The sequence below is a fragment of the Pan troglodytes genome, chromosome 1 (genome assembly GCF_028858775.2).
Source record: "Pan troglodytes isolate AG18354 chromosome 1, NHGRI_mPanTro3-v2.0_pri, whole genome shotgun sequence".
Classification (NCBI taxonomy): Eukaryota; Metazoa; Chordata; class Mammalia; order Primates; family Hominidae; genus Pan; species Pan troglodytes.
Window position 1 is genome coordinate 179,170,353 of NC_072398.2, and position 21,240 is coordinate 179,191,592.

The 21,240-nt window shown below is 35.1% G+C and overlaps 1 protein-coding gene and 1 non-coding gene across 7 annotated transcripts in view; both read left to right on the plus strand.

Moving 5' to 3' along the window:
• The window catches only part of NRDC (nardilysin convertase), a 90,704-nt gene that overhangs the window by 38,610 nt on the left and 30,854 nt on the right, over positions 1 to 21,240 (plus strand). For 4 of the 6 annotated variants that reach the window (XR_010146567.1, XM_054666841.2, XM_054666844.2 and 1 more), the window contains 10 exons: positions 66 to 351; positions 2,967 to 3,100; positions 4,143 to 4,212; positions 4,369 to 4,450; positions 6,395 to 6,548; positions 12,701 to 12,774; positions 15,189 to 15,284; positions 16,781 to 16,903; positions 19,013 to 19,070; positions 20,695 to 20,768. Coding sequence is in view for 5 of the 6 variants with exons in the window: in XM_054666841.2 (XP_054522816.1) it covers positions 66 to 351; positions 2,967 to 3,100; positions 4,143 to 4,212; positions 4,369 to 4,450; positions 6,395 to 6,548; positions 12,701 to 12,774; positions 15,189 to 15,284; positions 16,781 to 16,903; positions 19,013 to 19,070; positions 20,695 to 20,768 (1,151 nt within the window). In the remaining variant the exon portion in view is untranslated. The remainder of the gene's footprint in view (positions 1 to 65; positions 352 to 2,966; positions 3,101 to 4,142; positions 4,213 to 4,368; positions 4,451 to 6,394; positions 6,549 to 12,700; positions 12,775 to 15,188; positions 15,285 to 16,780; positions 16,904 to 19,012; positions 19,071 to 20,694; positions 20,769 to 21,240) is intronic. The other 2 variants (XM_001140946.8, XM_063780403.1) reach the window with 1 other exon arrangement.
• Positions 4,171 to 4,240, plus strand: MIR761 (microRNA mir-761). Its single transcript, NR_036040.1, has one exon. It is a non-coding gene; the product is annotated as a microRNA mir-761 (primary transcript).

Below are 21,240 nucleotides of genomic sequence, written 5' to 3' on the forward strand. Positions count from 1 at the left end.
CTGATTACTTGTATTGGTGTAAAGAACAGCTGAATCAAAATGTGTGATTTTTTTTCTCCCCCCAGATACATCAAATTACAGAATGGCTTGCAGGCACTTCTGATTTCAGACCTAAGTAATATGGAGGGTAAAACAGGAAATACAACAGATGATGAAGAAGAAGAGGAGGTGGAGGAAGAAGAAGAAGATGATGATGAAGATTCTGGAGCTGAAATAGAAGATGATGAAGAGGGTTTTGATGATGAAGATGAGTTTGATGATGAACATGATGATGATCTTGATACTGAGGATAATGAATTGGAAGAATTAGAAGAGAGGGCAGAAGCTAGAAAAAAAACTACTGAAAAACAGGTGCGAGTCATGTCTGTTTTCTTCTAATTTGGGAATTCTTTGGGTAACTTCTAAACTCAAGCTTTATTTTTTAATGGCAAAAAGGAAGTATATAGTTATCTTTTGGTCTTCAGTAAAGGTCTATTCTGTATCAGGATTACATTTTGAAAACATTTTCCTCCAATTATAAAAGTAGTAAATGCTCATTATATAAACTAATGGAATATAAAGAAAACAAAAATATAAAAATCACCCATAGCTATATCTCTCAGAGGTAATCAACACTCAGAGGTATTTGAATTTATGTGTATTTGTATACATTATATGTTTTAAAAACAAATACTGGTAGATGAGGAGCTGCAGAATTCTTAGCCTGGATTAGAGAAATAAGAGTATGTTATCCTTGTTGAGACTGGAAAAAGAAGAAGAAAAGAATGAGGCTAGTGTGAAATCTTTACATGGGCCTAGGGCTCTAAGAGTTATTGTATGTATGGGTGGCTTCTATATAGATAATTAGATAATTGAGTTTGATTTAGCTCTTTATATGGGAACGCAAAGGTCTGGACAAATAAGTACTTTGGAAGAGTTGAAATAGAAACTGGGCAGTTAAGCTTATTTAATATGTAACAACCATCAGTGGATAGATAAATAAGTCTTGATAGGGAGAATTTCTTAATATCTTTTGAAGAATACCTCCATTTTCATAGTAGGGAGTACCCAGAGGTTAATTTTCGGAGCCAGTACAGTGGAATTGACCAGCAAAAGTTAGTTAAAGCTAGTTTCTTGAATATTGATAATATATTCAACATGGTACAGTCTACATACAAAGAGGCCGAGATGGGCAGATCACTTGAGTCCAGGAGTTCTGAGACTAGCCTAGGTAATGTGGTGAAACCCTGTCTCTCTAAAACATTAAAAAAAATTAGCTGGGTGTGGTGGCACATGCCTGTGGTTCCAGCTACTTGACAGGCTGAAGATGGGAGGATCACCTGAGCCCAGGGAGGTTGAGGTTGCAGTGAGCTTTGATTACACCACTGCACTCCACCCTGGCCAACAGAGTGAGACTTTGTCTCAAACAAAAACAAAAAAAAAAAAAAGAAAAAGAAAAGAAGTGGTCACCCTTAAAGATGGGAAGAGTTGAGGTATAAGTAGTAGATATGATTTAATAGTTATTCTTCTTGGAAAAAATTATTTTTTTAAAAGAAAGATTATACCAGTTTTTTACTAAGTTGTTGGATTGAGTAATATTTTTAAGAAGCTTTTTCCTGTTTACTACTCAGATTATTAGTGATCCTGTTTTTGGGTAGCATGATAGACCAAGTATTAAATAGTTTTAACTTGGAAGGCTGTAGAGATGAACATCAAAACACTGGGGGAAAAAAAGGTATATATATGTCACTTGATAGTCTGTATGCTAAGGTCTCTATGAACAGATTGGAAATTAATAGATTCACTTTTAACTTAAAATAGATCTCATAATTCCAAATAGAGCATTAATAGGAAGAAATTATAAAAGTCACAAAAAAAAAAAACACTGACAGTCAGGAAACCTGGGTTCTACTTCTGGCTCTGTTCCTTTCTTTCTGCGTGATTTTAGGTGTTTTCATTTTCTTTCTTTTTTTTCTCAGTTTTAAAACAAGAATATAAAATTCTGAGGCCTATTTTAGCTCTAAGCCAGACCATGTTATAACTTAACTGAATACTTCTTATCTATACTTTTTTCTATATCTTTCCATCTATCTGTAAGTAGCTTTTCCCATGATCTGACTTGTTTATATTTCCTATTAACTGACAAAGCATTTAAAAACAGTTAAAAATTGTCTCGACAGGCATTTTAAATGTCAAGACATTATAAAATACTTTAGATTTATACAGCAATTGTGAACACCTTTGACAAATGAACATGTCTGTTCAGCCTTTTTGGTACCCCTTTTTATTTTGCTTAGGTAGATCAAATTCTAAGTTGATCTTTTCTAGCAGCAGGGTCAGAGTCTAGTGATCGTTTTTAAAATGGCTTAGATGCTACCTTTCTTTTCTGAGAACTCAGTGTGATATAATCCTTATAAGATATTGACAGCTAATTTTATGGATTATCCCACCGGGACAGTGGAACCTAAGTAGTTTGAAGACGAGATCAAATTGTTTTGATTCAGAAGCAATGGGTTCACTAGTGAAAGGAAAGATCCCACGATCGTAAGTGGTAAATGTTTATATTTGTTGAATAACTTTCTGAAAAAAGGAAATAAAGTAGATTAGCCTTGGTAAGAGGTGGCTTAAGAGTGGTTTTATGATCTAAGTTTTATTTGAAAAATGTGTGAAACTTGTTTAAGGTAAATGTGAGAATTAATAAAGGAATTGAGAAGAAAGATATTTGATCGTTTTTTGGATAACATTTACCTAATTAAGAAGTTAACTACTTTTCTGAGGCATCTTTTTTATCCCTCTCCGTTTTCCTCCTCCCAAAAGAAGTTGTTCTTGATTTTAAAAGTTTGATAAATTAACAAGGTTGAAATTTGAATATGATATACATTGAATTAAGATTTGTTCAGGGCTTTCTTAATTCAATTCTCAAGTATGAATTTCTCAGGTCTGAATTTTTTAGGTAGAAAATTCTCAAGTATGAATTTCTTTTCTAGCAATTGCAGAGCCTGTTTTTGCTGTGGTCAAAGCTGACTGATAGACTGTGGTTTAAGTCAACTTATTCAAAAATGTCTTCAACCCTGCTGGTCGAGACAAGAAATCTTTATGGGGTAGTTGGAGCTGAAAGCAGGTTAGGCACCTATTAAAACATCACAGAACAGGTTAGATTGTGGTTTGAAGAACTGGATGTTCCCCAGTGTTTTAACTGAGTTTATGTGCCTAAGTCTTCAAAATGGGGTTTATAGTATCAAGTGAGGCTGTTTGGTTCTTCTGAAAACACACTCATTTTCTGACACATGGCTAGACTTTATGCCAGGTACATGCTATTTTTGAAAAGCTCTTTTTTAAGAGGTAACTGTTTATTAAAACAATCTGTTTCACCAAATATGTTAGCCCTGTAAAATTGACATTTACAAAGTTTGAAGAAAACAAATTTGGGAAAGTTAATAATTCGCCTTTCTATCTTCAAGGATTCAAATTGACCGTTTTTTCTCCTTTTTTTGTCTTTTAACTTAATGTAATTATGCCCCAATAGTTCGGGTGCAGTGGCTCACGCCTATAATCCCAGCACTTTGAGAGGCTGAGGTGGGAGGATTGTTTGAGTCCAGGAGTTTGAGACCAGCCTGGGCCTCATAGCAAGACCCCTGTCTTAAAAAAAAAAAAAAAGTCCCAATCATTTTAAGTGCAGTTTGGTGTACCTCTTGGCCATCAATTTTTTTAAAAACTCTGATTTTCCCAAAGTATTGGGAGAATATATACTGATAAGTAATATATGCTGTATATCTTCAATTAGAAGTGAAGAACTAAAAAGCCTCTTTAAAATTTAGTTATACTTTTTAATAACTACCGATTTTATCTTTTTTTATCACTTACTATTTTTGTTAGATGTTTTCCTAAAATGTTATCTTATTCTATCTTAACAAAATTTTCTAAGTTACATGTTGACAGGTTTCACATCTAGTAACTGAGTCACTCAACACAAAGCTTTTAATTGCTTAGAGATCTTCAGAGATATCTATCTAGATATGTTACTTCCGCAGATTTCCAAAATCTAGTAATTCAGGGAAAAAACTTGGTTCAGAATTATGAAATGCTGACATGAAATGATATTTGGGTGGGCTGTCCAGTCCCTCTTCCCTTTTTTTCTGTCTGTTTCTGCTTTTTTTCCTTAGGTCTGCACCTGTTCAGCATTTGGCAGGATGGCAAGCGGAGGAGCAGCAGGGTGAAACTGACACAGTTCTGGTGAGTTTCACTTTGCTGCTCCTCCTGATTCTCAGGGAAAGAATTTTGTTACTCCTATTGGAAAACATCCATCTCCAAATGAATCCTTAAGATAAGATGCGAATATTATTCCTTTAGGGTTGACTCAACTATTTGTATGTGTTCTAATTACTCCAGTCTGCAGCGGCTCTTTGTGTTGGAGTTGGGAGTTTCGCTGATCCAGATGACCTGCCGGGGCTGGCACACTTTTTGGAGCACAGTAAGAATTTGTAAAATATCATTCCTGGTGTGTTTTTTTTCCCCCCTCCAAACTTATATGAATTGATATCAAAGATTAGCAATTGATTTGACAGAAGTATGATATATTTAGCAAGAGAAAAGGCTAAGAAAAAATCCTTGATTTATGAATATCGTGGGGGAAACAATCTGAGTGTACTTATATTGAGAGTTAGAATGAAACCACACAGAAAACTTTTAAACTGTAGATGTCACTATTGTTGAGTTATGTTAAGGCCAACGGATCAGGAGATGATTGCCATTTTCTAGGAAATGACCAATCCTGGGGAAGGCAGTCCCTTCCAGGGTTAGCAAGGCCCCCAGCCAAACATCAGAAATACAGGAATTCCCTGGGTGAGGTGGCTCACGCCTGTAATCCCAGCACTCTGGGAGGCTGAAGTGGGTGGATCACTTGAAGTCAGGAGTTCGAGACCAGCCTGGCCAACATGGTGAAACCCCATCTCTACTAAAAATACAAAAATTAGTTGGGCGTGGTGGCATACACCTGTAGTCCCAGCTACTTGGGAATCTGAGGCAAGAGAATCATTTGAACCTGGGAGGTAGAGGTTGCAGTGAGCTGAGGCTGTGCCACTGTACTCCAGCTTGGGTGATAGAGCGAGACTCTGTCTCAAAAAAAAAAAAAACAAGAAACAAAAAAAAAACTAGAAATTCAAAAGGCATGATTAATATAAAAACAAAACAATAGAAGCTTTTCATTTAATTTGGAATGTACCTAAATAAAACTTACGTGGGGCCGGGCGCGGTGGCTCACTCCTGTAATCCCAGCACTTTGGGAAGCCAAGGCAGGTGGATCACCTGAGGTCAGGAGTTCGAGACCAGCCTGGCCAACATGGTGAAACTCCATCTCTACAAAAACACAAAAATTAGCCGGGCATGATGGCGCACGCCTAGAGTTCCAGCTGCTCTGGAGGCTGAGGCAGGAGAATCACTTGAATCCGAGAGGCAGAGGTTGCAGTGAGCCGAGATCACGCCATTGCACTCCAACCTGGGTGACAGAGCGAGACTCCAGCTCAAAAACAAACAAACAAACAAACAAAAAAACTCTATGTGGATGTTATATAGTTAAAAATATTTATTTTTATTTTACAAATATTTATTTTAAATTACTCTTTTTTTAATGGTCTGGTTTTCTAAAGTATTTGAGGGTATACTTCTTACTTTGTGAATTTTTATAGTAGCCATTAATCTGCATATGTTTGTACTTAAATTTTAATCTCCTTAAATTTAATTGAAGAGATTAAGTTGTAAAAGCAGTAGCAGTTAATCTGCATATATGTTTGAATTTGTTTGAATTTTAATCTAATTAATAAAAGGTGAATTTTAATCTATTTAGACTTAAATATATTTTTGATCTCTTTATAAGTTATATGTTCGTCTTATCTTTCTTTAAAGATGAAATTTTTTTTTTTTAGTATAAAAGTAACATGAGCATAATAGAAAGTTACAAAAACAAATGTAATGAAGAAAGTATTATTTAGGGTCAGGTGTGGTGGCTCACGCCTGTAATCCCAGCACTTTGGGAGGCCGAGGTGGGCGGATCACTTGAGGTCAGGAGTTGGAGACCAGCCTGGGCAACCTGGTGAAACCCCATCTCTACTAAAAATACAAAAATTAGCCAGGCATGGTGGCACGTGCCTGTAATCCAGCTACTTGGGAGGCTGAGACACAAGAATCACTTGAACCCAGGAGGCAGAGTTTGCAGTGAGCCAAGATTGCACCACTGTGCTCCATCCTGGGCAACAGAGTGAGACTCTGTCTCAAAGAAAAAAAAAAAGAATTCAGACATAACCATTTGATGTGTTGGTCTATTTTCTTTCAGTTTTTCTATGCATATAAGAAAGTTCATATGTGATAAAAATATTTTCTATATCTTTGTGTTGTGTGACTTTGTGTTCTTTCCATTTAGTGGTATTCATGGGTAGTTTGAAATATCCAGATGAGAATGGATTTGATGCCTTCCTGAAGAAGCATGGGGGTAGTGATAATGCCTCAACTGATTGTGAACGCACTGTCTTTCAGTTTGATGTCCAGAGGAAGTACTTCAAGGAAGCCCTTGATAGGTAACTAACTCTAAATATACTTTAATTTTAATGATCTAATGGCACTTTGCAAATGTAAATAGAGTGTTCTTGTACAGTAGAATTGTCACAATACTTTACTTGGACCAGTCATGGTGACTCATGCCTGTAACTCAAGTACTTTGGGAGGCTGAGGTAGAAGGCTCGCTTAAAGCCAGGAGTTTGAGACCAGCTTGGGCAAAATAGTAAGAACCTGTCTCTACAAAAATAAGTAAATAAAAAATTAGCCAAGCATGATGGTGAGTGCCTGTAGTCCTTGGTACTCAGGAGGCTGAGGTGGAAGGATTGCTTGGGTCCAGGAATTCGAGGCTGTAGTGAGCTAGTCACACCACTGCACTCCAGCCTGGGTGACAGAGTTTGTTTGAGACCCTGTCTCAAACAAAACTTTATTTGGAGAAAAAAGCTGTTAAACTGTTAAATACACTTTGACTCTTGTTCTATTATATATAGTCTTTGTATTAAAGATTAAAATAAAAGTCAACACCTTTTGGGTTTTATTAATTTTATTAATAATGTATTCTCTGTTGACTCATTATGACTTTTTTTTTTTTTTTTTAAAGAGATATGGTCTTGCCATGGTGCCTAGGCTGGAGTGCTGTGGTGCAGTTGGCCATCAATTGCATGAATGCATGGCTCAGTGCAACCTCAGCCTCCCAGGCTGAATGTGCCACCGCTCCCAGCTAATTTTTAAATTTTTTTGTAGAATTGGGAGTCTCTCTGTATTGCCCAGGCTGGTTTCAAACTCCTGGCCTCAAGTGATCCTCCTGCCTCAGCCTCTCAAAGTGCTGGGATTATAGGTGTTAGCCACTTTGCCCAGCCACTTAAAAAACAGAATTTAGTAGAAAAGATGGAGAAACAGAGAAGCAAAAAAGGGATAAGATTGCCTCCAATTTTATAATCTAGAGATAACCACCATTAATGTTTTGGTATAGACCCATCTATATTTTTTAAAGTATACTGATCATATTGTTCATACCCTTTTATAATTGTTAATTTTAAGCAAGATATATCATTTTAACTTACATAATTTATAAAACATGATTTTTAGTGATTGTATGTTATTTACATTGTATAGAAGTACCATAAGGTGTTTAATCAGTTACATATGATTGGACAGTTGAGTTGTTTCCAGTTTTCTAATACTGTGATGATTATCCTGATCTCTGTGAATATCCTTAATTATTTCTATTAAGTTCTAAGAAGTGAAATTGCTGAGTATATTTGCAAATATATTTTTAAGACTTTTTTTTTCTTTAAGCTTTTGAAATTCATTGCAAAATTGTTTTCCAGAAAGTTTGTCAGTACAATAGTAGAAGTTTGAGATTACAGGGTTGCAGACCAAAGTCTACCCCGGAAGAAAGTAGAAAAGTAGAAAAAAGTTATACCTAATTCTAGATAATATGCAAGATTGAAATGTAAAAGAAAAAAGAAACCTCACATTTGTCTAGTATAATGTAAGCTCCTTCAGAGCAGGAATTTTTATCTATTTTTTGTTGATACATCTGCAAATCAATAATTTGGTAGATACTCAGATTTGTTAAGTGAATTAATGCAGTTCCTTTATAGCAAAAATTACCATAAAATCAAAAGATAAATGACCAAAAAAAATTTTTTTAAAACATGACAGAGATCTAATATTTTTTTTAAAAATTGGCCTGGTGTGGTGGCTCACACCTGTAATCCCAGCACTTTGGGGGGCCGAGGCGGGCGGATAACTTGAGGCCAGGAGTTCAAGACCAGCCTGGCCAACACGGTGAAACCCTGTCTCTACTAAAAACACAAAAATTAGCTGGGCTCGGTAGCATGTGCGTGTAATCTCAGCTACTTGGGAGGCTGAGACAGGAGAATTGCTTGAACCCAGGAGGCGGAGGTTGCAGTGAGCTGAGATCATGCCATAGCACTCCAGCCTGAGTGACAGAGTGAGACTCTGTCTCAAAAACAAAATAAAATAAAAAAGATAAAATAAAAAGAAATTATCTCTTTTCTTAAGAGATTAATTTGATCTGGAAAAATCCTTTGGACATATTCCTATAAATTGGAAGCATATGCCACTATTTATTTATTTTTTTTGGAGACAGTCTCACTCTGTTGCCCAGGCTGGCGTGCAGTGGTGTGATCTCGGCTGACTGCAGCCTCATGCCTATAATTCCAGCACTTTGGGAGGCCAAGGTGTGTGGATCACTTGAGCCCAGGAATTCGAGACCAGCCTGGCCAACATGGTGAAACCCCATCTCTACTAAAAATACAAAAATTAGCTGGGTGTGGTGGCGCAGGCCTGTAATCCCAGCTGCTTGGGAGGCTGAGGCACGAGAATTGCTTGAACCTGGGAGACGGAGGTTGCAGTGAGCTGAGATCGCACCACTGTACTCCAGCCTGGGTGATGGACCGAGACCCTGTCTCAAAAAAAAAAAAGAAAGATAAATCAATGAAGGCAATGCAAATGATGCCTGAGATGATCTTTCCTATAAATTTAGACAGGATCAGCAATACCTTCAGAGGAGACTTTAACCATACAACTTTGAAGAAAACTGCATCTTTACTCTTGTTACAGAGTTCTCAGCTCTTAAGTTTTACAAAATCCAAACAGGTCTTTGTATGTGTGAAGAAATCTTAAGCAGAAGACAAGTTGAATTTTTACAACTTTATATTTAGCTTTGTCCATATACAAAGAAGGAAAAATAACTGATTTTATTGGGAAAAAGGATAGGCAAATGGTATGTATGATATGAATACATTCTGGCCATCTCAGAGATGATGAAATTTGGTATAAAATGTAGTTAAGAAATTTGTTTTGTTTCCTTTTAAAGAGTTGTTCTAAATATGTTTTGTACAAGGACTGCTTCAGCATCTAAGAATATCACCTTACACATTTATTTTTATTTAAAAAGAAAGCCACCCAATAAGAAAGCCACTGCATTAATAGGATAAATTAATGAGAATATCAAATCATAAATTTATGCCATAAGTAGAGCATTATAGGATGCAAATACTATAATAAATGCTATAATATTATACTTCTACAATGTATAAGGAAAAGCCTTTATACATGTGTAATATGCTCTTATATAACATGGATTAAGTACCTGTTTTTAATAGGTTAGCAAAATCTGATTCCCTCACACAGGCCACATTGTTTATAAGTATCTTGGATCGTTTAAATAAACAGCTGAGGAAATGACTAAATTTTTACTCCAGTTAAGTAAGTGAGCATGGAAGCCGTCTTTACCATGGTGGCGTCTTCTATTTTCAGTAAATTTGAACTTTAGTTTATCAGTATTTCATGGTAAGAGTGACAAATATCAAAGCTTAGGATATCCACTTCTAACAGGAGACCCTCCCCATTATAAGCGGGAATACAAAATCTTCACTTTCAGGTTGTGAAAAAGGATGAGGCGTCCTGAGTAGTTATAGCCTAGATTCCAAGTGCCTGAGTATTCTGGGGAACCCCAAGTCTTGATTGTAGCTTCATGGGCAGAACTGGTAGTGTTCCCAGGAGCCTGGGAGAAGCAAACATAAGGCATCTCAAAAGGAAGATGCCTTCCTTCTAGGCCCTAAATTGTTACAAATATTTTTTCAAGTAAAATAACCAACATTCAGTCAAAAATAAGCAGGTACTCAGGAAAATAATACAACATGATTGAGAACAGATAACACAAACAGATTCTGAGACATCTCAAGTACTGGCATAGTTACACACAATTTCTAAAATAATTATACTTTCTATTTTTTAAGAAATAAAGGCCAGACGCAGTGGCTCATGCCTGTAATCTCAGCACTTTGGGAGGCCGAGGCGGGTGGATCACGAGGTCAGGAGTTTGAAACCAGCCTGGCTAATATGGTGAAACCCCATATCTACTAAAAATACAAAAATTAGCCGGGTCCGGTGGCGGGTGCCTGTAGCCCCAGCTACTTGGGAGGCTGAGGCAGGAGAATCGCTTGAACATGGGAGGCAGAGCTTGCAGTGAGCCGAGATAGTGCCACTGCACTCTAGCCTGGGTGACAGAGCGAGACTCTGTCACAAAAAAAAAAAAAAAGAAAGAAATAAAAGACAAATTTGAATATACTTGCAAGGAATAAGAAACTGTCAAATATGACCTAGGAAATTTGTAAAATGAAAAGATACATCTTGAACTGAACTATGATAAAAAAAAAATTGAAAACGTCATGGACAAGTTTAAGAGTAAATAGAGTTGAAGATAGAATTAGTAAGCCAGAAGATAAGACAGAAGGAATTAACCCAAGTATAGCATAAAGAACATATATAACCCAAATATAGCATATAGCACAAAATTAAAAATACAAAGAATATGAAGCATAGAGGATAGAATGAAAACATCCCATGTATTTTACTTGTAGTTGCAGAAGGAGGAGAGAGAAAATTGAAGTAGAGACAACAGTTGAAGGGTTGATCACTGGAAAATTTTCAGAACCTGTTGTAAGACATCAAATCAGAGGTTAAAGTCTAATAACTTCCAAAAGGATACATTAGAAGAAATATGGAAAATTTTTGCCAGATAAATGAGAAAATTTTCTTCAAAGGAAGATGAGTTACACTTACAGATGACTACTCAACTTCGTGCTCTGAAGGAAAATAACTACCAACTAATAACTAGAATCATAAATTGTACACTAAATAAAAATATCTTTTAAGAATGTTAGTAGGCTGGGCATGGTGACTCATGCCTATAATCCCAGCACTTTGGAAGGCCAAGGCAGGTGGATCACTTGAGCCCAGCAGCTGGAGACCAGCCTGGGTAACATGGTGAGGGAAAAAAATTAGCAGGGCATGATGGTACATGCCTGTAGCCTCAGCTACTTGGGATGCTGAGGTGGGAGGATCACCTGAGCCTGGGGAGTTCAAGGCTCCAGTGAGCCGTGATGTGCCACTACACACTCCAGTCTGGGTGACAGAATTAAATAAAATTAGTTTCATTATTTAAGTCAACAGAAATTATCCAACCCATCATTAATCATACCAAGTACTGAAAAGAAAAAAAATGCCCCAATATATCTAGCAGGTAGTTAAGTTAAAAGTTACCTTATTGCAAGCAAAAGTTAAAAGTTTTTTAAAGAAGCCTGAGCAATATAGGGAGACCCTGTCTCTATAAAAAATTTAAAGATTTAAAAAAAAATGGTAGTGCACATCTCTAGTCTCAGCTACTTCGGAGGTTGAGGCAGGAGGATTGCTTGAACCCGGCAGTTTGAGGCCGCAGTGAGCAGTGATTGTGCCACTGCATTCTAGCCTGAGTGATAGAGTGAGACACTATATCCAAAAAAAAAAAAAAGTTTACTAAACATTTTAGGAAATTAATTTTTTAAATCATTCTATTTTGCTGGAAAAACACCAATACACCAATCTTTGAATAATTTTTAACAATTTAATTGCATTGCTATTATGTATTTATATAAGTGGTAATTTGTATATGTAATTTGATACATGACAGTTTATATAATTAAAAATTAATTTAAAAAGCAGATAAAATTATAAGATTAACTTAAATACCAAGTCTTTAAAATTCTAATTTAACTTTTAACTGAAACGTTTTTAGTCATCTGTAACCTTGCATTGAACTAAAAAAGTAAGCTTTATATAGTCTATAAAAACATGGATATACATAACATTACATAAATAGACTATCTGTGATATTACAATTTTACAAAGGAATGAATAGGAGAACATTTCCGAAAAGGCTCCTAAGGGTTGATAATGGAAATAAAAAGGGTTGATAAACATTGGGTTAGAAATAGGTATATAGGTAATAAAACTATAAAGAAAAGGAGAGAAATTACTACTATACATTCAGGATATTTCTTGAGGTAAGGGTAGGAGCTGGGTGCTTCTAGAGTGTTGACTATGGTCTGTTTCTTCACCTGGGTGGGCCACTCAGGTGTAGTTTATATGTTCATGTTTTGTTAACTTTTCTGTATGATTGTTATTAAATATATTTCAAAATGAAAAAGTTAAAGTAACATGTAGATATTAGTTTAATATATAGAAATGCAGATTATTTAGATTTTATATACTTAGGATTGTGAATTAAATCTCCAACTTAGTAAGTTTCTTAATTAAAATAATAGATGTTGATTGATGAAAGTGAACAAAAATGGAAATGCCAGTTTTGTTTTTTGTTCAGATGGGCCCAGTTCTTCATCCACCCACTAATGATCAGAGATGCAATTGACCGTGAAGTTGAAGCTGTTGATAGTGGTAAGAGGAGTACTTTATGTGTAACTACAGTTTTTTCCTTCATGAAACCAGTTACTTATTACATTTATCCTTCTTTATCTCTAGACCATTTTATCTTTATATTTTAAAGGACTAAATTGAAATATGTGTTATGTTTGTTCCTGAAGTCATTAAACATCTAATTCAGTGTAGATTTGAAGTAAATGAAAAGGATGGTGGATTTTAGTTTTTTCATCCTTTGTTTTTCGAAGGTTTTACCATAGGGGCTAATCTTTTGAGATTCAAAGATTGAAGACTATAAAGGAAAAGAATGTGCTTATACAGGGTGAGGCTTCATTATAGCTCTGTGCTATAAATATTCCTTAATTACATAGTACCAATAAATATCACCATTGTATATTATCCCTGCTTGATTTATTTAAGTATTAGAAGCATTTAATACTAGACTTGAGGGGACTTCCAGTTCATATAGGTTAGGCTTGGCTTATAGCACTGCAAGTCTCTGTATTTGTTCCACTTTTTGTAGTATTTTCCTCCTTGGTTTGATGCAGTGTCTAGTTCTAATAATGATGTAAAGCGTTTACTAGGCTGAGTAAACTACAGATGGCTAGAGTGATCTATCTGGAAGTCAGCAGACCCCTGTTTAACTTACAGAAGTGTCTAGCTGTGGCATTCAGTTTATTTGTAAAAAAGGATGGAATGGTTAAGCTCCTCCTAGCTGTAGTAGCTCCTTGGAAATCAAGGATTTATTTTCTTTATTTTTTTACTTGCCTACCACAGTGTCTGTTTTACCTTAAACCCAGTTAAATACCTGTTGAATGGATGAAAAAACAAAACAACTAAGGATAACTGTAAAAGCACTTTCCATATTTTGAGACTCAAGAACTGTTATCTGTGTCTTAAATGCTTTCTAGTATGTTTTTCTTTATACAGTTTCTAGAGTGGGTTGACACCAGTGTTTAAACAAGCAGACCTTCAATTAGATTTTACAATTTTAAGCCAGAATATATTTTATTGTGCTTTGAAAAATTATGCTGAAAGAAATATATATGTATATACACACACAGTATGGAGTTTTGGTTTATGCTGAACTAAAGTAAAAATTCTGTTGTGCTTTTGTTCATGATCTGCCTGCCTCGGCCTCCCAGAGTGCTGGGATTACAGGTGTGAGCCACTGCGCCCGGCCGAGAAATTATTTTTAATAATTGACTTTTTATTTTAGTGATGGTTTATACTCACATAAACATATATAATTGCCTGCATAGTATGTCTTAGTGATTGAGATGAAAGGCATGTCCAATGCCTTTTTAAATCTTAATTATGTGTCAAAGTGCAGTCTCTATTTTTATTTACTTACTTCTTTATTTTTAATGTTTGTTTCCTTTCCAAATATGGTCTCTAAGTGTTCAGATATTTATACTCTATTTTTATCAGTTGCAAGGGGTCTTAAATCACTTTTCGTAGATATGTTTACATGTCTGCTATATTACCTGTTATTGCAGAAACATGGTGGCTTAAAATAAAACATTTATTTTCTTACAGTTTTGGAGGAATGGAATCAGGTACGTTAGATAACTTCCTCAAGGTTGTTGAGCTTAGTGTCAGAACTGCAGTTCTAGCGGTTTTTAGTCCATTTGGGCTGCCATAACAGAATCCCACAGACCGGGTGGCTTATAAACCACAGAATTGTTTCTTACATTTTTGGAGGCTGAGAAGTCCAAGATCAAAGAACTGGCAGATTTGGTGTCTGGTGACAGCCTGCTCTCTGGTTCATAGAAAACTGCCTTCACTCTTTGTCCTCATACAGCAGAAGGGGCAAGGGAGCACTCTGAGGTCTCTTTTACAAGGGACTAATCCATTCATGAGGGCTCTGCCCTCATTACCTAATCATTTCTCATTGGCGCCTACCTCCAAATACCATCACATTGGGGATTAAGTTTCAACATAGAAATTTTGGGTGGGGGGACACAAACATTCAGTCTTCAGCGGTAGCTAAAGGTATTTCTGACTTCAAAGTGGATTGTTCTTAGCCATCATACTTTATTACCAACATAGTTGGTTTTGGAAGAAATTTAAACAATATATATGACCAAATTCCCAGATAAAAGGATTAATATTTTATTAGCATTTTCATCAGTAAAATCTTGTACATAGCATCCTAGAGCTGAAACTTTCAGATTATTAACTACCTTGTGTTTCATTTGAAAAATAAGAGTAAGACTCTGGTAAGCTGAATTGATTTACCCAAAATTACAGGTCATATTAAGTCATAGAGCTAGGCCTGGATCATTGAGTTTCCCACTTCAGTCTTATAACACGTGATTCATGAAGTTAATTTTGTTAATTCCTTGCTTTCTGTTCTGTAAGTTTGAATTTCCATATAATAAAGGAGATACTGAATTTTGTTTTATTATGTGTTTATTTAAAATTGACAGAATATCAACTTGCAAGGCCTTCTGATGCAAACAGAAAGGAAATGTTGTTTGGAAGCCTTGCTAGACCTGGACATCCTATGGGAAAATTTTTTTGGGGTAAGATACTAAATACATCATCTTATTTCATATTTTCTAGTTAAGATTTGGAATAAGAAAAGTTGATAAAGAATTGAAAATTATAAAGCTAGAGTCCCTAGGTACCTTTTACCTTTTAGGATAGCTAGTTAGCCTTTCAAACACAAAGTTGTTAAATATGCCTCTATTTCGTTCTCTAACAGTGAATATAGCAAGAGTAACACCTAACATTTTGTGAATGCTTTTTAAGTGCCAGATACTGTGCTAACACTACATGAATTATTTCATTTGATCATTATCACAATGTTCAGAGATAGGTACCATTATCATCTCCATTTAAAGATAAACAGGTTTAGGCCAGGCGTGGTGGTTCACACCTGTAATCCCAATGCTTTGGGAGGCTGAGGTGGGAGAATCACTTGAGACCAGTTCAAAACCAGCCTTGGCAACATAGTGAGACCCCATCTCTATTTTAAATTTCAGTCAAGTTATCTCATTTGTTTAAATCACACAGATAGTAAGTGGTGGATGTGAGATTTGAACATCTATTTATCTGATTATAAAGTCTGTGCTCTACCTCAGCCTGACATTTCCATTTGTCAACAGAGTTAGCAATAGTTTCTGTAAGAGTTTTTGAACTGCGACTTAATTTTGTTCATCTAGTAAACTGTTTAACTGGTGTCTGTTTTTCATAATGACATTTTCTTAGTGGGAGGATTTAGTTACAGCCTCATATTAATACTATTGACTATAGAGTAAAATTTAGGATGAGATGATCTGAATTATTCTTTAAAGGGTGTTTTGTTTCCCTGTATATTTCTGTACAGTTATATACATTTTATAGGGCATTCTTGCTTCATGTGTTTTATTTTTAAGAATTAAATAGCTGGGCGCGATGGCTCACGCCTGTAATCCCAGCACTTTGGGAGGCCGAGGCGGATCATGAGGTCAGGAGTTCGAGACCAGCCTGGCCAAGATGGTGAAACCCCGTCTCTACTGAAAATACAAAAATTAGCTGGGTGTGGTGGCTCATGCCTGTAGTCCCAGCTACTTGGGATGCTGAGGCAGGAGAATTGCTTGAACCCAGGAGGTGGAGGTTGCTGTGAGCTAAGATCGTGCTATTGCACTCCAGCCTGGGCGACAAGAGCAAAACTCCGTCTTTAAAAAAAAAAAAAAAAAAAGAATTAGGCAAAAATATTATTAAAATAATTAGAAAGAACCTGGATTGAATACTGCTAGACTAATTATTAAGCAAGGAAGCTTAGGGAGTTATTGTCTGTTTTTTTAAGGTTTTCCCAGAGATTAATTCCTTGGATATTAAAATATACTTCAGAATTGTTTCTTATGCATTTTTGTCTTATTAATATTAATACATTATTGCACACTGGTTCAATATTCTTGAGTCCCTTGGGTTATTTCATTAATCATGTATGGTAGCAAAATATGCATTGATGATGTAGAAGACTTTTAACACAGTTAACTTAGTTATATCTATAATTTTTTTCATTCTTTTATAGGAAATGCTGAGACGCTCAAGCATGAGCCAAAAAAGAATAATATTGATACACATGCTAGATTGAGAGAATTCTGGATGCGTTACTACTCTTCTCATTACATGACTTTAGTGGTTCAATCCAAAGGTAACTATTTATTATGGCTCTTAGAGTTACCTTGAAGTAGTGCTTTCTTAGGATTTGTTTGCCTGTATCAGTGTTGTAGTGTACTATTAATTACTTCAGTGCTTGACCTTAATACAAAGTAAAGGAAATCAGAACTTGGAGATGTCATGTAGCTAGTGGCAAAGCTCAGGGAAACACAAGATGATGAGATTCTCAGGCAAATTTTTTTCTGTTACAGAAATAGGTCTTATCTGTAAGATAAGATATGTAGGCTGGTCTGTGAATGTACTAATATTCTAATAGGTCATGAATTGATCTTTTAAGCCACCTTCAGCTGCAATTGTATCTGTGGTTTTACATTTACTCTATATTGATTACAAACTCTTACAGGGCAAAGTGTTGGTTTGTTCATTCTTACATAAGGTCCTGTAAAAATGGCATGATTAATTGAGATTGACATGGTGACAATTTAAGAATTATCTTAAATATAAAATACTGATGAATACCTCTATGGCAGAACTATCTTAAATGTAAAGACTGATGAATATCTCTATTTTCCTTCTTTTATCATTGGCTTCAGTAACTCACATTCACTTTTTCTCATTAAGGAAATCATGGAAGCTTTCTTTTGTTTTCTTTACATTTCAACCTACTTGTTTTTCAAAGTTAGTAAATTGCTAAATTATTCCTTTTAACATACCTTATAGTTTGCACATTTCTATTTGAAATGCTAATCCTCTCACCCTAATGTGATTCCCCTTTTTATAAAGTTTTGCTTTTTACATTGTCAAAATTAAGATCAAATCTGACTTGGCTCTTAGATGTAAAACATTTTCGCATTTATGATCAAAATGAGTTCACTAAAGTTGACTTGAAGGTAAAGTTTCGTGGTATGGTAGATTCTTTTGTTTAAATTGCTTCTAGGTTCCTTTTACATTTGCTAAATTAGGCAATTCCATATTTGGTATTCCCCAAGTTAATTCAGAATTTTTGATTATTGTGTTTGCAAATAATTCCATGTGTTTTTCTTGAACTAGTTATTCTGTTTCTTTTGTATTCTCTTCCTCTGTGATGGCAGATATAAGAGCTTATTAATGCTTATTTCAAAATTTTAAAACAAGTCCTAGAGTTTTTGTTTTTTAGCAAGACAGGGTTTTGCTCTGTCATTCAGGCTACAGTGCAGTGGCACAATCATAGCTCATTGTAACCTCAAATGCCTGGGCTCAGGTGATCCTCCTGCCTCTGCCTCTGAGATAGCTGGGATTACAGGCCCCAGCCACTGTGCCTAGGCTAGAGTTTTGATGAAAACTATGTACAATGTAGATTTCATAGGATTTAGATTTTTAGCATTAATTATACCATTTAAGAGTCAAACATCTATATAAATAATATAAATTCAGAAATTGATTAGTCTGAATCCCATGTTTTATATAATGGGGTTCTCTATTGAGAATTAGTGAAATTCATGTGCCTGGTAGAACTAACAAATACTCTTCAATGATGGTCACTCAGATAAAGCAAAAAGTTTCCTTTTTCATTTAGATCTGTTTTTTACTATAAATTTCAAAAGAATTTCTTACTAAATATAAGAAGTGAATCAAAGGAAAACATAAATCATATATATGTATGATTTATATATATATAAAGCCTAAAAAGAAGACCTATGAGTTAAAACCTCAGCAAGTGTACATTAATGTAAAACAAGTGGAATATAAAAGTACTGATGAGATGGCAAAAAGGAGAGGTTAATGTAATATGGGTTAGTATGGAAAACCCTTCCAAGAGGATGTAAGTTTTAGAATGGGCGTAGGATGGTTGGCATAATCTTATCTCTTGGTCCTTCACACTAGCCTAATGCTAAAGATATATTTTTTTGTTAAACTTGTGTGCCTTTTCTGACTTTACCAGGGAGAAATAAAGGAGTCTCACAAAATTCTGTGTGTCGTAAGGTTTTCTTTTCTACTGTTATTTTTCCTGTTCATCCATTACTGGTTCAGGAGTGGCAAGTAATGGCCAAATTAAAATATCCCTTTGTTTTTTAGCTAAAGATCTCTGAGAAATCTAATTGCATTTCTACCTTGAATAATGTCATTGCATTTTCCTGTCTCTTCCCTGCCCTCCCCTCTCAAGAAACACTGGATACTTTGGAAAAGTGGGTGACTGAAATCTTCTCTCAGATACCAAACAAGTAAGATATTTATTTTCATACATCATACACCTTCAGAGTTAAAGAGACCATTATCTTGTATGAGTCCCAAAGGTTTTTTGCTTTTTTATTTTTACACAGGTGATAGAATTAAGACCTAAACAAACTTAATGACTGTCAAGATCACACAGCTTTTGAGTGGGTAAACTAAGATGACAAGCCAAGTTTCCATAGTTCAAAATTTACAGGCTTGTAAATGTATATAGTAAGCAATAATTCTGAAAAATTTATGCCTCCTTTTACATTTATTTAGAGCTTTTCTGTGATACGAAAGAAAATACTATATGAGAGGCAGAAGAATATGCACACTTACATCCCCCGTATTGGGACAAATTGTGTTCTGAAAATTTGTTTTTTTTAAGTCAGTTGTTTGGATATTGCACTGGTTTTCCCCATAAAAGAAGTAATCTTTTAGATGATGGCTGACTTTCCATACTGCCTGAAAAACTTACTTCATATAGTCAAACCAGATGTTCTTTTATAAGAAATTGTATGTAGAGTTTCAGTTCAGGATGATTTAAACATTTTTTCTCCACCTCAAATTCATCAAAATAGTACAAATATTTAAAAGATACATTACTGCTACCTTTTTGTTACAAAGTTTACAAAAAATTTAATTCTGAAGCAATGAAATCTTTCTTCCTGTACTTAGTAGTTTGCATTTTAACAAAATTAATGAAAACAGATATTTTTTCTTGCATCAGATGGGTAACCTGTGGATTTTCCCAATTAGTCTTCTAATACATAATTAGAAACCAGCATAAAATGTTAGAATAACTTATAATGACAACTGATTGGTTATTATTAATTTGGCTTTATATGAATTTCCATTGATAATTAGCAGTGCTTTTTGGTATGTAAAGGTAATCAAGAGCATGACAAATTTGTGGGGCTGTTTTTTCTGATTAGAAGTCTTGAGTGTGAACTATGGAAATGTCAAATGTGAAACTTTAATAAAATCAGAGGTGTGTTTAATAGAGGAATTCATTAGGTTCTGTCAATCCCTGATGAGCATTAAAAAAAATCTCATATATTATTCACTAATAACTTTGGTTCCTTAATTAGACAGGTTAAAAATTCTTTGAGGCATTTAATACTAATTTGCATCAACTGTGTTTTGGAAGAAATATTAAAGTTACAATATCTTCAACCAGAGTAGAAGCCCCTAGGAGGGACCAAGTCTTCTAAATACCACAGTGCCTAATATAGTGCTTTATACCTAATATTCACTTCATGTATAATCGTTGATTTTAAAAAAGTATTATCTCTAGTTTGTTTCTTTCTGGAATGGCTTTGTCTAGGAGGAGAACTGAAATTAAATGAGGCTGATAGAGTCAGTAAATATTGGGGTGAGAGGGGATCCTTTAAATTCATTCTCTATCTCTTGAGTTGTAAAGACTTTTGAGTTATTGGGCTGAGGCTAAGAACAGATTGTGTAACTGAAGATTTTGTGGCTGTGTTGCCATCTATTTGTTCATGCCTGGGATGCTTTCCAAGAAGGAGTATGTAGAATAGATTATAAATATCTCTCAGTTAGATATCCCTAAAGATATTGCTTATAAAGGCTTTTGCCAGTTAAATTTGTATGTATTTGTTTTATTTTCAGTGGGTTACCCAGACCAAACTTTGGCCATTTAACGGATCCATTTGACACACCAGCATTTAACAAACTTTATAGAGGTTTGTGAACCAAAAGTTTAAAACTGTTTGAAATAATGTTAGCACATTCTCTATAACCTAATTGAAGCTGCCAATTTTCATTGAAAATGAGAACACAACAGAAAATACAGCTGGGTTGGAAAGGAAGTAGATGGGCAATGGAGATCTAATTAATAATAGATAGCAGACCACTGACTAGCTGCAGATCGATTGATTCTGGTGCCCTGCTGCTACTTCAGTCTATTTCATGCTTTCTCCTTGTTTTACCTTTCTTCCCTTTTGTTCTCTGTTTTGTTAAATTTTCATTCATGTTCTCTGCTCTTTTGCCTTTAAATGAATAAAAATAGACGAGAGGGAAAACACTTTGGAAATCGTTTCCTTTTAAATTCATTGTGAAAGTAATATTTGCTAAATAAAAATATAAAATGTCAAGAAATGGGAGAGAAATCACCCTTAAATCTTACCATGAAGAGAAGTCGTTTGTATCGGATTT